Consider the following 16,065-nt stretch of genomic DNA (forward strand, 5'->3'; position numbering starts at 1 on the left):
GTTGAGGACAGCACAGTTTTCAGGACGTCTCCCTTACCTCTAGCTGCATAAAGTCCTAGTCCCTTGCTTAAGCCTGCAACAGTTTTCTCCTGTCATGCCCACTTCCGCTTGGGAACACACTTCCAAACCCCTTGCCCAGATTTTCACAATGGCCTTAAGTACTGCCCTGAGGACACATAAGGTGCTGGTTAAGACGTTGGAATTGAGTCCTTGTAGGAAAATTATTACCTTTAGGCTGGTTGCAAAGTTTGATTTGGTGTCTTCTCTACTGTGCCTTCCCTTTACTCCTACTAGATTACCAAGGAATGGGTCTAGGGACCAGTGGGAGGGCAGCAAACCAGTGTATTCTAGACACGTGGCCATAGGATGTAGGGCTGTCAAGTGATCCCCAAAAGATCATGTTTCTGGATTTACCCAACCGTTCCACGAGGCAAAACGGCTTCCTCGGGACCCTCGTCTCTGCAGCTAAGCCCTTCCTTAAGCAGAAAAAAGCAGGGTCTCTCGTCCAGCACCCTTCTCCCCAGCCCAAGCCCCGTGCCCTCCGCTAACCCACCGTGCAAGTATCTTCATTCACCCTTTACCTTTGCCCCGAGGGTTTACAACTGCAATCTTCGGAATGCTGGGACAAAGCTTACTATGAGCATGGAAGCCTGTTTTCAATAGGGCGATTGCTAGAGGGACTCAACTGGCCTTTTCGCGCTGTGCCGCTCGCGGCAGGGCTCGGCGGGGCGGTGTCCGCAGCGGCTCCGCCCTTGGCCCGGGTCTCTTTCCCGCCCGGGAGCCCAGCTGCGCCCAGAGCGGCGAGCGGGTGGCTCCGCATGCTCAGTAGCCGCGGCCAGCCGGGCTGCGGGGCGGCGTCGGCTGCGCGCCAACGGGCTTCGGTGGCGGCCGCCGCGGCACCCGGCAGGGCCAGCCAGTCCCCTCTTCCCCACTCCAGAGCCGCCGCCTGGGACAGGGCAGGGCGGGCCCGGAGCTCCTCCATGCTGCCAGCCGCGGGGCTGCGGAGCCGGCCGGGTGGCTCCTGCGATGGCGGCGGAAGAGGAGGCTGCGGCGGGAGGTGAGGTTGCCTGCGGCGAGGCGGCGGCCCCAGGTGGGCGCGTGGCGCCTGACGCGCTGAGGGCGTCCCCGCGACGCCAGGTCGGCCCCCTCTGCCCCGAGGGAAGCGCCTGCGCCTGTCCCCTCGGGCCCGGCATCGCCTACCGAGGGGCGCTGGGACAAGGCCGCCCCGTGGGGCACAGGTGCGGCGTGGCGCCCGGCGCGTCCTCCCGGGGAGCGGGACGTGGGGAGGGGAGCCGGGGTTGCCGCCGGCGCTCAGTACGCCGTGTCTTGGTCCCGGGCCGGGCGCATTGGCGAAAGGCAGCCAGAGGGGGACCCTGCACCCGCGATGGGAGCGTCCGCTTCCACCCGCCGCCGGCCGCCCGCCTCGGCGTCGGCGTGGCATGCACTGCTGAGGGGACTTCCTACGTTTCTTTCTTTTGTGTAAACCAGTTGTCAGCAGCCGTGGACGGAGCTCGGGTCCTGCGAACCCCTCATCTCTGAGCTGAAAATGCTCGCGGCTTCCTAGCTTGAACCGCTGCCCCGCGGTGGAGCGCGCAGGCGGGCAGGTGCGCGTGGACGCGGGGCCACACTCCGGTACCGCAGCCCGCGCCGCGACAGCCCCTCCGTAAGCGACAGGCGGCTCGTGTCTTTCACCACTGCAGCTTCTGGAAAGCCGTCAGTGGAGTTAGCTTGTTCGATTGTGTATTCCTGGGGTATTTTTGTGAATGGAGTTGGAAGTTTGCAGTGCTTTTTCCTTCTCGCTAGTATTTACTGGCAGTATTCTGTGGTTTCTTAAAACGGTGCTTTTGGGACCACGGCTCACAATTACGGAATGAATACAAAACAGCTGTTGTTGAAGACAAATGAGAAGCAGGAAAATAGAAATAACTAAAGGAAGACTGGCAGAGAAGTTCAGGGAAGCTGTTAATTCTCTCCTTTCCTTTTGGAATAAGGTGGTAGAGTTTCAGATTCTTCTCTGAAATAAGGCAATGAGAGGAGGTGGCTTTCGAAATTCTAATATAATTGTGGGAATTTACATCGTGGGGAGATTTCAGAAATTCCACCATTTGAATATTCCTTGTCTTAGGTAAACCCTTTGTTGAAAATAGAAGATGGCACGTGTGGTGTTAAGCTCTGACACTCCTTCTGCTCCGTCTCGTGACTGAGCTCTGCCCTTTACTGTCTGTGTCACCCAGGTTATTTGAAATCCCTTGGTCTGAGTTCCCCCATCCGTAAAATGGAGATAACTATGCAGTCTTGCCTTACAGGATTGTTAGGAGTAAATGAGATATGAATGCCAATAAAATGCTTAGCCCGATATTTAGGAAATAGTAAGTGCTTCATAAAACATTAGCTTAATGTAGTTACTAATTTACAATTACAATTTGCTTTGTGAAATTGGTGTGTCCTGTCTGGTCCATTAAGAAAGTGTTGTCCCACGTGAGTTAAAATTGGCCAAACTGAAAGAACGAACAGTGAAAATGCACCTACTAATTCAAAGAACGACTTTCCCCGGATAAGTCTTACGAACTTATGGCAAGCTTTTAGATAAAGTTTATTGCTATTTTTCTAACTATTTTAGATAAACAGTTTATTGCTCTTTGCATACCAAATGTAAAGTTGGGAATAATAAAAGTTAAATTTTCTTAGTTAAGGGTAGCAATGTTTCTGTGGGGGCTGGGAGAGCCCGCAGGTATGAGTACCTAAGATGTCCCAGACATTTCACAAGGGGTGCTTCTGTTAGTCTTACGGCAGCCTTGTGAGGTAGGTGGTATCTCCATTTCACAGATGAGAAAACTGAGGCTGGCTCACAGTTATACAGCCAGGACGCGACAGAACTAGAGTTAAAATCCATGGCTCTTGCCCATACTGCTTTCATTTCTTTCCCATCAGACTTGGTGTTGCTAATGAGCAAGTGTGCTCACTTCCAGACACCTGTTTATCTAAAGAGTAGTAAAAATAAAATTCTCAACGGAGAGCTCTGGGAGGAAAAAAAAATGTATTTATATTTTTACTATTTCTCCCTATTCCCAGAGGGAAAACAAAAACAGGCCTCTGGGCCAGTTGGTGGCCATCTACAAAACTAGCCCTAAGGTTTTTTTGTTTTTTTTTTTAAACAGTGTAAGCCAAACTATGAATTTCCCCACCCCATCAGTTTTAGATGGTAAACACCGAAATTGAGCATGCTGCCAGGTGACTGAGTGTCCTCCCGATAAATGATTCCAGAATCCTTGGAGTTAGGAGAAGGGCGGTCTTGGGGAGCAGCACATTTCCAAGACTGACTGCCAGAGATGGTCTGAGGTCGAGGCCTTTGTGGGGCAGCTTTCTCGCCTTCCGTTTTCTTACCGGCTCGTGTTTTCACCTGTGATATTGTACGATCCAACTCTTTAACGTGTAGTTCTGCAATTACAGTGGTTTAAATTCATTTTGTGAGTCAGAAATCAAAAGTCATGTCCAAGTCAACTTTGCATAAGCTCCTGTTCCTGGCATGGATCCTTGGGCAAAATTTCAGCCAGAAATGCATTACTCGAGATAAACCAGGATGGGCTAATTACTTTTCACATATTTAAGGGGGAGGAAAATAGAGAAGGAAAGAGAGAAAGAGTGAGAGAGGAGGAGGGAGAAGAAGGAAAGAGAGGGGAGGTGTGAAGTAAAGAGAGGAGGAGAGGGGAAAGGAGGAAAAGGAGGAAGGAGAGAGTGAAGGAAAGAGATGGGGAGGAGGGGAGGGACTGCCACTCCATCAAAGTTTTACTCCAGGAAAAACAAAAACTGTGTTTAAAATATGTAGGGAAACCAAAATATCAGTAGGATAATACAGTGATTTCAGTTTACTTTGTCCTGGTGAAATGATTCCCTAGTTCTAAAAAGCATGATGTTCTGTGCGGTGAGCATTGAGGTAGCGTCCTTTTGAAGTCTCCCTTTGTGTCATGTTCAGGAAATCATAAATCAGCAAATAACAATTCATTCTAGTAGCCCCAGTTTCAGTTGTCTCCTTTAATTGAAGACCTCCACTTCTCTGCAGTGACAACTGAGTTACTCGGGTGTTTGGGATCTGGGTCATTAGTCAGTATCATCATGGTCATAAGCATTATCAGGGGCCTCAGAGTGTGCCATGTGCCCTACAGGAGGCAGGGGCACCTGATACATCTGCCTGTTTTGTGAGGCAGTGATTTCCTGCCCTGGTTTTTGCAAGTTTACTACCTGGAGTGGCTCCCCTGGTTCTCAGCATCCCAGCCCTCTGTAGCCCCTGCCTTGCCCAGTGCCTCGCCCCTTCCCAGTGGCAGGAGCCGGTGGGAACTAAGAGCCTTCAGTGTAAGCCCTTATTGGAGCTGGGACTGCAGGTGAGATATGTTCTCTGTAGTGGCGTGTAGGATTTCTAGATATTTACTGATAATTTATGCAATACTTAGCTATGAATGCCCTGCCCCACCTGTTTCCTTCTCTTACTCAGGTGCTGGCACCCTTTCTGGTCCCTGACACATACTATTTATATTGTATCACGCTAGGCTATAATATCCCATTTACCCACCAAATTTTTTAACTTTAAATATTTTTAAACCTGGCTGGGCGCGGTAGCTCACGCCTGTAATCCCAGCACTTTGGAAGGCTGTGGTGGGTGGATCCCCTGAGGTCTGGAGTTCGAGACCAGCCTGACCAACATGGTGAAACCCTGTCTCTACTAAAAAATACAAAAACTAGTCAGGCGTTGGAGGTGCGCGCCTGTAATCCCAGCTACTCAGGAGGCTAAGGTGGGAGAATCACTTCAACCCAGGAGCAGAGGTTGTAGTGAGCCAAGATCGTGCCATTGCACTCCAGCCTGTGTGACAGAGTGAGACTGTCTCAAAAAAAAATTTTTTTTAAACTTAAAATATTCTTAAACTTCTTAAAATCAGTTCAGTTATACGATGTTAACATTCTCACCTGAAAATACTTAAATGGTTGGTATAATAGGAAATTTGACATTTATGTAGCTAAATTATTTGTATTTCATTTCTCTAGTCTTTAATCTGATGGTTTAAATCTCTAGATGGTATCATTACAGAGAGATTAAAAACAAAGAAGTCTAAAGGAAAAGGAAATGTAAAGAGAATCATTCTTCTACTCTATGCTTTGCATTAAAGGATATTTAGAATTGAAGGTTAAGACTATTGTGATAAAACAATAATTTCCAAGACATTAAAAATGTTTTACTTACAACATTTCATACATTTTTAAGTAGATTAGAAATACACTTTATCATATTTTTCAAGCATATTGCAGGGAAAGTAGAGAATCATCTACTCTCCTTCTTGACCAAAGTGCCTCCACCTTGGCCCCTCTGATATGTCCTATACTCAATTATGTGAAGGGACCTGCCTTTCCCTAACATAATGTACACTTTCCCACCGCCAGGCCTTTCCTCAGGCTGTTGGCTGTTCCTGGAATACCCCCGCCCTCCCTCTAGATGGGCCTGGAGAATCTTAACCAATCAAGCTCGAAGGCTGAGTGCAGATGTCACTTTTTTTTTAATGTGTGGAGGACAACTGGTGTAGGAAAATAGTATAAGCTTTGGAACTAGGCCATTGGGCTTGTGATTTCTGATTTCATTACTTGTCAGCTGTGTAAACTTGGTCAAATTTTAAAACTTCTCTGAGCCCCAATTTCCTTATCGGTAAAATAGGGGTAAAAATACCTAACTTGGAAGGTGGTTGTGGGAATTAAATGAGATAATGATTACAGACTGTTTAATGAACTCTGACCTTCAACAAATGATTTTCCCCTTTTCCTCATGCAACCTTCCCAGAACCTCCTCGTCACCCACATTGAAATTATTCTCCCCTCCTATTTTCACATTGCAGTTTTTTGTGTGTGTGTGCCTGTCATAACACTTGCGCCTGTTTGCCGCAAGTTATTTGGTTTCTTAGCTCCACACTTAAGTTGCACATTCCCAGGCGGCCAGAATTAGTTCTTTTTTTTTTTTTTTTTTTTTTTTTTTTTTTGAGACGGAGTCTCGCTCTGCCGCCCAGGCTGGAGTGCAGTGGCCGGATCTCAGCTCACTGCACGCTCCGCCTCCCGGGTTCACGCCATTCTCCTGCCTCAGCCTCCCGAGTAGTTGGGACTACAGGCGCCCGCCACCGCGCCCGGCTAGTTTTTTGTATTTTTTAGTAGAGACGGGGTTTCACCGTGTTAGCCAGGATGGTCTCGATTTCCTGACCTCGTGATCCGCCCGTCTCGGCCTCCCAAAGTGCTGGGATTACAGGCTTGAGCCACCGCGCCCGGCCTCAGAATTAGTTCTTACTCAGCTTTATAATCTCCAATTTCTTGCACCTATGAAGTGCTTAATAAAGGCTTGCAGATTTTGAATGAAGGATGGTTTGTTTAAGGTGTGGAAAGGATTAGTTCATTCTTAAAGAATCCATTAAATACACACTATTCACTAGGCAAACAGAGAAGCAGAAGTGGTTGAAGCGGGAGAAGGGGTTAAAGAGCTTACAGAATCTATTAGGTTAGGTGAGAAATGCAGCCAAAATATTTGTAATATAAGATAGGAACATGGTACAGTATATGGGCTAACTGTTAGGAGTTAGCCTCCTCCCCCACAGTTGGGAGAAATTATATCTAGTTCATGAAGGAAGGAACCACAGAAGGCTTTCAGAGAAAGGGCTAATTTTAGTATTGATGGAAAGATAACTCTTGGAGAAGCAGCAAAAAAAAAAAAAAAAAAAAAAAGCGGGGCGGGGGATTTCTTCCAGGCAACAGAGTAGGCATGAAAATGGAAATCATAGGCCGGGCGCGGTGGCTCAAGCCTGTAATCCCAGCACTTTGGGAGGCCGAGACGGGCGGATCACGAGGTCAGGAGATCGAGACCATCCTGGCTAACACCGTGAAACCCCGTCTCTACTAAAAAATACAAAAAACTAGCCGGGCGAGGTGGCGGGCGCCTGTAGTCCCAGCTACTCGGGAGGCTGAGGCAGGAGAATGGCGTAAACCTGGGAGGCGGAGCTTGCAGTGAGCTGAGATCCGGCCACTGCACTCCAGCCTGGGCGACAGAGCGAGACTCCGTCTCAAAAAAAAAAAAAAAAAAAAAGAAAATGGAAATCACCAGTGACATGCACAGAAGAACTGATGCCAGTGTCCTTTGGCTTCGGATAGGAAAACTGAAAAAGAAAGAATTGGCCCACCGAAAAGTTTCATCATTTTCTATTGGGCTTCCCCTCCGAGGTCTGCAATGAGGCATGGACAGTGAACACAGGCAGCCTGTCTTACACATAGGTGATTTTCCTACTCTACAAAAGGAAAGATACATGCATCTTCTTTTTGGTTCCTGGCAGGCAACAGAGCTTTTAAATCACCTTGAAAGGCAAATTATGGCATATTTCTGATCAGTAAGAAAGCCAGAAAGCTTACTGATTCCTGCTTCCTGCCAGATGGCTGTCTCTTAGCTCTTAGTCTTCACTCCAAGTTATCTGGGCCCCTTCTTTCTTTCATCCTCTTTTCTTTGCTGAAAAGGGAACTACTATTATCTTTTTTTTTTTTTTTTTAACTTTTATTTTAAGTTCAAGGGTACATGTGCAGGTTTGTTATATAGGTAAACTCGTGTCATGGGGTTTGTTGTACAGGTTATTTCATCATCCAAGTATTAAGCCTAGTACCCATTAGTTATTTTTTCTGATCCTCTCCCTCCTCCAACCTTCCACCTTCCAATAGGCCTCAATGTGTGTTGGTTCCCGCTGTGTGTCTGTGTGTTCTCATCATTTAGCTCCCACTTTGAGAACATGTGATATTTGGTTTTCTAGTCCTGTGTTAGTTTGCTAAGGATAATGGCCTCCAGTTCCATCCATGTTCTGCAAAGGACATGAGCTCATTCTTTTTTATGGTTGCATAGTATTCCGTGGTGTATATTTACCACATTTTCTTTTTCTAGTCTACCATTTATGGGAACCTAGGTTGATTCCATGTCTTTGCTGTTGTGAATAGTGCTGCAATGAAATATGAATGCACTTTATAACAATTTATATTCCTTTGGATATATACACAGTAATTGGATTGCTGAGGTGAATAGTGGTTCTGTTTTTAGCTCGTTGAGGAATTGCCACACTGCTTTCCACAGTGGTTGAACTAATTTACACTCCCACCAACAGTATATTAGCATTCCCTTTTCTTTGCAGTCTCACCAGTATATGTTACTTTTCGACTTTTTTAAAATTAATTAATTTATTTATTTATTTTTTTATTTTTTTGAGACGGAGTCACGCTCTGTCGCCCACGCTGGAGTGCAGTGGCGCAATCTCGGCTCCCTGCAAGCTCCACCTCCTGGGTTCACGCCATTCTCCTGCCTCAGCCTCCCCAGCAGCTGGGACTATAGGTGCATGCCGCCATAATAGCCATTCTGACTGGTATGAGGTGGTAATCTGATTGTGGTTTTGATTTGCACTTCTCTAATAATCAGTGATGTTGAGCTTTTTTTTTCCCATATGCTTGTTGGCCGCATGTATGTCTTCTTTTGAAAAGTGTCTGTTCTGTCCTTTGCCCACGTTTTAATGAGTTGTTTGGTTTTTCCTTGTAAATTTAAGTTTCTGATAGATGCTGGATATTAGACCTTTGTCAGATGCATAATTTGCAAAAAGTTTTCTCCCATTCTGTAGGTTGTCTGTTCACTCTGTTGATAGTTTCCTTTGCTGTGCGGAAGCTCTTTGGTTAATTAGATTCCATTTGTCAATTTTTGCTTTTGGCACAATTGCTTTTGGTGTCTTGCATAATGAAATCTTTGCCTGTTCCTATGTCCAGAATGGTATTTCCTAGGCTGTCTTTTGGGTTTTTATGGTTTTGGGTTTTACATTTAAGTCTTTAATCCATCTTGAGTTGGCTTTTGTATATGGCATAAGGAAGGGGTTCAGTTTCAGTCTTTTGCCTATGGCTAGCCAGTTATCCCAGCACCGTTTATTGAATAGGGAGTCCTTTCCCAGTTGCTTGTTTTTGGCAGCTTTGTCGAAGATCACATAGTTGTAGGTGTGTGGCCTTATTTCTGAGCTCTCTATTCTGTTCCATTAGTCTATATGTCTGTTTTTGTACCCCTCCCATGCTTTTTGGTTACTCTTGCTTTGTAATATAGTTTGAAGTTAGGCAATGGTGATACTCCCAGCTTTGTTCTTTTTGCTTAGGATTGCCTTGGCTATTCAGGGTTTTTTTTGGTTCCATATGCATTTTAAAATAGTTTCTTCTGGTTCCGTGAAGAATGTCATTGGTAGTTTGGTAGGAATAGTACTGAAACTATAAACTGCTTTGGGTAGTATATAATCCATTTTAACAATATTGATTCTTCCTATCCACGAGCATGGAATGTTTTTCCATTTGTTTGTGTCATCTCTGTTTTGAGTAATGTTTTGTCATTCTCATTGTAGAGCTCTTTCCCCTCCCTGTTAACTGTATTCCTATGTATTTTATTCTTTTTGTGGTGATTATGAATGGGACCACATTCCTGATTTGGCTCTCAGCTTCACTGTTGTTTCTGTATAGGAATGATTTTTGCACATTGATTTTGTATCCTGAGACTTTGCTGAAATTATTTATCAGCTTAAGGTACTTTGGGCCCGAGACTATAGGGTTTTCTAGATATAGAATCATGTCATCTGCAAAAAGGGATAGTTTGACTTCCTTTCTTCTTACTTAGATGCCCTTTATTTCTTCCTCTTGACTGATTGCTCTGGCCAGCACTTCTAATACTTCGTCGAATAGGAGTAGTAAGAGAGGGCATCCTTGTCTTGTGCCAGTTTTCAAGGGGAATGCTTCCAGCTTTTGCTCATTCAGTATGATGGTATGATGTTGGCTGTGGGTTTGTTGTAGATGGCTCTTATTATTTTGAGGTATGTTCCCTTAATATCTATTTTGTTGAAGGTTTTTTAACATGAAAAGGTGTCGAATTTTATCAAAAACCTTTTCTGCATCTGTTGAGATAATCACATGGTTTTTGTCTCTAGTTCTGTTTATGCAATGAATCATATTTATTGATTTGCGTATGTTGAATCAGACCTGCTCCCCAGGGATAAAGCCTACTTGATCATGGTGAATAAGCTTTTTGACATGCTGCTGGATTTGGTTAAGGCAGCTACTTCTCTCTTAAATACATTTCACATTCTTCTGAAAAGCATAAGTACTATTTCATTTATTTCCACGACAGCCTGTTGGGAAGCAGGTATCTGCAGTTTCCACATTTATTCAGCATAACGACCTGTGTTGTTCTACCATCCCCATCACTCTGTGTCCTTGATATGGGTATGTGCTCCAGGCATGCTCACAGAAAAGAACCTGCAGCACTTACAGACTTTTCCTATGCAGTTCCATGGGACAAAGCCAAGGACCCTCAGCCTTGACTTCCAAACACTTAATGAAGGTTTTTAAACAATAAGAAATCCAGTGCCCTGCATCAGAACATACTCCTAACATGAAAAGAGCACTCGTGGAAACAGCTAAGTATAGTGACATCAGGAGATGTTTTGTTTGTTTGTTTTTAATTTTTTGTTTTTAATTTTTGAGAGAGAATCTCACTCTGTCGCCCAGGCCAAAGTGCAGTGGTGTGATCTCGGCTCATTGCAACCTCCACCTCCTGGGTTCAAGCAATTCTCGTGCCTCAACCTCCTGAATATCTGGAACCACAGGTGTGCACCACCACAGCCAGCTAATTTTGTTTTTTTTTTTTAGTAGAGATGTGGTTTCATCATGATGGTCAGGCTGGTCTCAAACTCCTAGCCTCAAGCGATCTGCCCACCTTGGCCTTCCACAGTGCTGGGATTACAGGCATGAGCCACTGCACCCAGCCAGTTGTTCTTATTTCAATTCAGTTAAAGTACAGAGGATCTCTGGCTTAGAAGTTACTTGTAAACAAACTCTCTCTCTCTATCAAAATACATAATCTCTTTTTCTTAGAACAGAGAATATAGGGAGAATATGTTATTGTGCCAATAGAGTACTTAAGCTATAAGTGCGTTTTATAGAAATGCAGATTTTAAGAGGAATAGATCAGTATACATCTGATCTGTAGATTGAATCTATGCCATCCATACAGTAGGTGGGATTGAAATTGATTACTTGACAGAGTGTGTTATCAATAGATGTTAAAAGGAATAGAAGATTATCAAGATTAACAGTTGTTTTATTAAAGATCTAGAGAAAAGTTTTGATGAAACAATGAGCACCGTATCCAGCTCTATCTTCTTTCCTTGAACACGTACCAGCTCCCTGGTTGGAGAATTAAATTTCCTCTGAGTTTACATGGCACCCAAAGATAGGCTGTGCTTACACTACCATGGAAACAAACAATATTGTATTGTAGGTAGGCCATCTCTTCTATAACACGTCACCCAGGCAACCACTCTGACCTAGAAAAGAGAGACTAAATCCAGTTTTCCATGTATCATGGTGCTAGTGGCTTCTTTAGGACAGTTCTCCTTTTCTTTAGTTTTCAACTTGAAATGCTAGCACTTTTGGCTTATCACTTCCTTTCAACAATAATCATAGCTACCTCTGGGGTATGTAGTCATAAGAAAAACAGCCTGACCTTAGAGGGATGTTCAATTCATACCTCAAAGTTTAGAAGGCATCCGGGGCAAATTATTTAGCAAAAGGTTTAGAAATAATTTTCTTTAGCTATTTCTGTAGGAAGCACATGGAAGCAACTTTAGGTTATGATCATCATTGTTCGTAAGGCATGTTATGCCTAGATCGTATTAAAGCCATAAGTGTCACTGTGGGTTTTATTGCTTTTAAAATCTATATTGTGTTTAACCATTGCACTTAACATCTGTATTGTATTTGTAAAACTTTAACATTTGCTTGTTGCAGTGTCCCGCTTCTTTTTAAAAAAGGCTCTTTCCTTTTTTCTAGAATAATCGCCATTCAGTGAAAAGATACACAAACATATTTATGAACACTGATGTATTTTTTCCCCAAAGTTAAACGGAAGGTGTCTCATCTTGTTGCTACTTGAGTTGTCAGGAATCATGTATCTTTTATAGGCTTTGTGTAGAATTTGGCATATCCGCCCGACTAGTGTGAATCATGATAATGGCCTACATTGTGTCTCCTATTTGCTCATAACCTGCAGGAATTATATTTTGTTGAGCTGTATTTTCCAGCATGTAACAATGATCTCAGTGTAGACCATCCAAATCTAAATACGTTTTTGTGCCTTTGGAAAAACCTGCTGATGTTGAAAATGTTAAACCCTGCATTCTTCTTTTGTATCAGTCAGGCCTAGAACAAGTTAGGGGACTTTTCTGTGTTGATATGGAACTGAAATTCTGATGAACTGTGGTTTCTTGCTTTTGCCCATCCCTGGATTAGGTATAATGCCTATGAAATGCTGGCCTTTTCTGGAATGGTCATAGTCAGGGAAGCATTCTTCAGTGCTTATATCACTCTGATTACGTTCTGCATCACAAATGAGTACTTTCCCTTGACTCCAGTTTCCTTATAGTCATCATGAGTGTTTCTCCTCCCTCTTTGCCCTGTTTCAAAAGCTCATCTTCTATAATTCTCTCTTTGGTTCTGTTAAATAGTTAAAATTCTTAATCTTTATTGAGTATTTACTATGTGCTAGGTGTTCTAAATGTTTTGCATGGCGTAATTCATTAGATCGCCAGCAACTTATGAGGTAAGTACTATTGTTAATCCGTGTTTCAGAGGAGGAAACAGAGGCATAGAGAATTTAAGTACATTGCCTAACATTAAGGTGGCAGAACTAGGGCTTGAACCCAGGCAGAGTGGCCTTCAGAGCTTGTAACCTTGCCCTAGGTTGCATTCCTTTAGTGTCTGCAAGGCGTTTGGATATGGTTCCATTTCTGTGGAGTGCTGATGTCTAAAACTGATCTTCCGGGAGGGAGTGTGGAACACTGGCCTACTTTGACTTTGAGAGCATCTGAGGTCTTTCACCTAATAATTGTGTGACGTTTGCCGTGTTTATTAGTCAGGGTTCAACCAAAGGAGCAGAACCAATAGGATATATATATTACGAGATTAATTGCAAGGGATTGGTTTATGCAACTGTGGGGCTGGCTAGGCAAGACTGAAACCCACGGAGCAGGTTGTCAGTAAGGCAGGCTGAACTCCAGCACAGGCGGACGCTGCTGTTCACAGGTGGAGTTTCTTTTTCCTTAAGGAAGACTCCGCTCTGCTTTTAAGACCGTTCAACTGATTAAATGAGGCCTACACAGATTATCTAGGATAGTCTCCCTCACTTGAGATAAACTGATCATGGGCTTTGATCACATCTACAAAATACGTTCACAGCAATGCCTAGACAAGTGTTTGACAGAATAACTGAGGACTGTAGTGTAGTCAAGATGACATAGCGAAGTTGCCTTATTTCTCTGAGCCTTGGTTTTTCTCACATGCTAAAGGGGGATAGTAAACGCCATAGGCCTGTGAGGATTGTATAAAATATGTAAAGCATATGGTGCCTGGCATGTCAGGATTCAGTAAAAGATGATATTATTTGTGGCAGTGGTGGGGATATCAGCAGCTGCAGCTGTGGTCCTGCCTACAGTAGTGACGTGGTCCTCATTTTCATCACTCTCTTGGTCATTGCTGTTCATGGCAGTGGATGGCTTCCTAACTAGTATTTCTGCCTCAAACTCTTTTAATCCATCCCCATTTTTTTCTCAAGGCTATCATGAAAGGCTTAAAGTGTAGCACACTACTCTCCAGCTTTGAAAAATGTCTTGTTGAAATCCAGGTACACTGTGTTTATAGATTTCCTCAACTGGTGCACACTTCAACTGCTTCCCCTCCCAAAAATGCTGCCTGCTCACTTGCTAAAAGGTAGTGCTGGGGAGGGCAGTGGCATCAAAATTCATTCTAAGTGTCTTTCGTTCCTTTTCAGTTTCTGCAGTAATTGAGGATGGGACATGCATGAGAACTGTTTTAAGTTCTGTTGTTTTTTTTTTTCTTTTATTTAAACTGAGATGTAAAACACAGCTGAGCGTATTATTTCACCACTCTGAACCTAAGTTTTCTCAGCTTTAAGATGAGTAAATTGGGCAAGATACTTTTTTTAATTGTTTATTTTATTGAGACAGGGTTCACTCTGTTGCCCAGGCTGGAGTGCAGTGGTATGATCACGGTTCACTGCAGCCTCCATGCCTTGGGCTCAAGTGATTCTCCTGCATCATCCTCTGCCTCTGGAGTAGCTGTTATCACAGATGCATGCCACCCTGCCCAGCTAATTTTTGTACTTTTTTTTTCTTTTTTGTAGAAACGGGATTTTATCATGTTGCCCAGGTGGGTCTCCAACTCCTGGGCTCAAGCTATCTGCCCATGTGGGCTTTCCAAAAGTGCTGGGATTACAGGCATGAGCCACCACACCTGGCTGATAATTTGTTTCCTTCTTTTTTTCCCTTCTATTAATCTTGTATTGCAAAGTGAGAAAACCAGATATGTTTCTAGGATTTTCTCCAAAATGTTTTTTAGTAATTTTTATCTTTAAGAGCAAGACTAGTTTATTTTTCCATATTGAACCAAATATTTAAAAGGGAGTACTTAATTATAGTTGAATCAAATAATAGATTAAAAAATTAGCGAAAAATACCTTCCACTTTTGTATTCCTTCAGATAAGAGACAATGTGTGAACAAATGAATGAACTTGGAAACCATTTTAGTCTATTGGACTTGGTAACTGTTTTGGTCCTTATTCTGAACTGCTTGTGCAAATCCAACTCATACTAATCTTCCTGCCATGTTTCTGATCTTTCCGTCTTATGAACTTTGATTTACCTGCCTGCTTATTGCCACTTCATCTTATCTCCTGAATGTGATGATTAAACCTTTTTTTGAGGCGGAGTCTCACTCGGTCTCCCAGGCTGGAGTACAGTGGCACGATCTCAGCTCACTGCAACCTCTGCCTCCCAGGTTCAAGCAATTCTCCTGTGTCAGCCTCCTGAGTAGCTGGAATTACAGGTGCACACGGTTAATTTTTGTGTTTTTAGTAGAGATGGGGTTTCACCATGTTGGCTAGGCTGGTCTGGAACTCCTGACCTCAGGTGATCCACCCACCTTGGCCTCCCAAAGTCCTTGGATTACAGGTGTGAGCCAAAGGTTTTCAAAGTGTTACTCCCACCCTTTGCCATGATTCTCACCTTTCCTATGTGGCTATGGTCCACCAATGCTGGAGAAGGCGTTCTGTTCCCGTAGTCTACTGTCAGACTGTGGCTCCCAGTTGATGTCACAGTTTTTGAAAATATACTTTCAGACTCTTAAAATTCAAGACTATAGGTGAATAGTTGCGATGGTTTGGATGTTTGTCCCCTCCAAACCTCATGTCGAAGTTTGATCTCCGGTGTAGGAGGTGGGGCCTAATGGGAGGTATCTGGGTCATGGGATGGATCCTTCATGAATAGGTTAACGTCCTTCCTTGAGAGTAAATGAGTTCTCACTCTGTTTAATTATTTGTTAAAGCTGGTTGTTAAAAAGAGCCTGGTGCACCCTGCCCTCTTGCTTTCTCTCTCCCCATGTGATCTCTGCACACTCTGGCTCCCCTTTACCTTCCACCTTGAGTGGATGCAGCCTGAGGCCCTCACCAGAAGCAGATGTCCCATCTTGAACTTTCCCACTATTAGAATCAGGAGCCAAATAAACCCTTTTTCTTGATAAATTACCTAGTCTCAGGTATTCTGTTACAGCAACACTAAGTGGACTAAGAGTAGCTTAGTACAGTAGTCAAGTACGAGATAAACCCAACATCTTTGGCATTGAATGTCACACAGGGAAGTGATACGGCTATTTTATGTACATCAAAACTTCAAGATTATGCGCTGCATTTTCTTCACTAATATGCATAAATGATACTATTTCTCAATAATTTTGGCCTTCTCCTGCATTTGCCCATACCACCAGAGGCATTCAGAGCCTTTGATTAATACCTGGTAGAACTCCAGGATACACAGGAGGATGTGTTAGATTTTTGAGTTCCATGAAGGATCAGTCTCTTTTGTCACCGTCATATCTCCAGCCCTCGGCTCAGCATCTTGTTCACAGTAGGTGCTTGAGGAATATTT

General features: G+C 43.8%; 1 protein-coding gene across 5 annotated transcripts in view; it reads left to right on the top strand.

Moving 5' to 3' along the window:
• The first annotated feature begins 800 nt into the window (after positions 1-800).
• Positions 801-16,065, top strand: part of BMAL2 (basic helix-loop-helix ARNT like 2) — a 75,272-nt gene continuing 60,007 nt past the window's right edge. For 4 of the 5 annotated variants that reach the window (XM_050746709.1, XM_050746708.1, XM_050746710.1 and 1 more), the window contains exon 1: positions 801-1,057. In XM_050746709.1, coding sequence (XP_050602666.1) covers positions 1,027-1,057 — 31 coding nt within the window. In that variant the 5' untranslated portion in view covers positions 801-1,026. Of the gene's footprint in view, positions 1,058-1,188; positions 1,239-16,065 lie in introns of those variants that run through there. The other variant, XM_050746713.1, reaches the window with a different exon arrangement.

Source organism: Macaca thibetana, chromosome 11, assembly GCF_024542745.1.
Source record: "Macaca thibetana thibetana isolate TM-01 chromosome 11, ASM2454274v1, whole genome shotgun sequence".
Lineage (NCBI taxonomy): Eukaryota > Metazoa > Chordata > Mammalia > Primates > Cercopithecidae > Macaca > Macaca thibetana.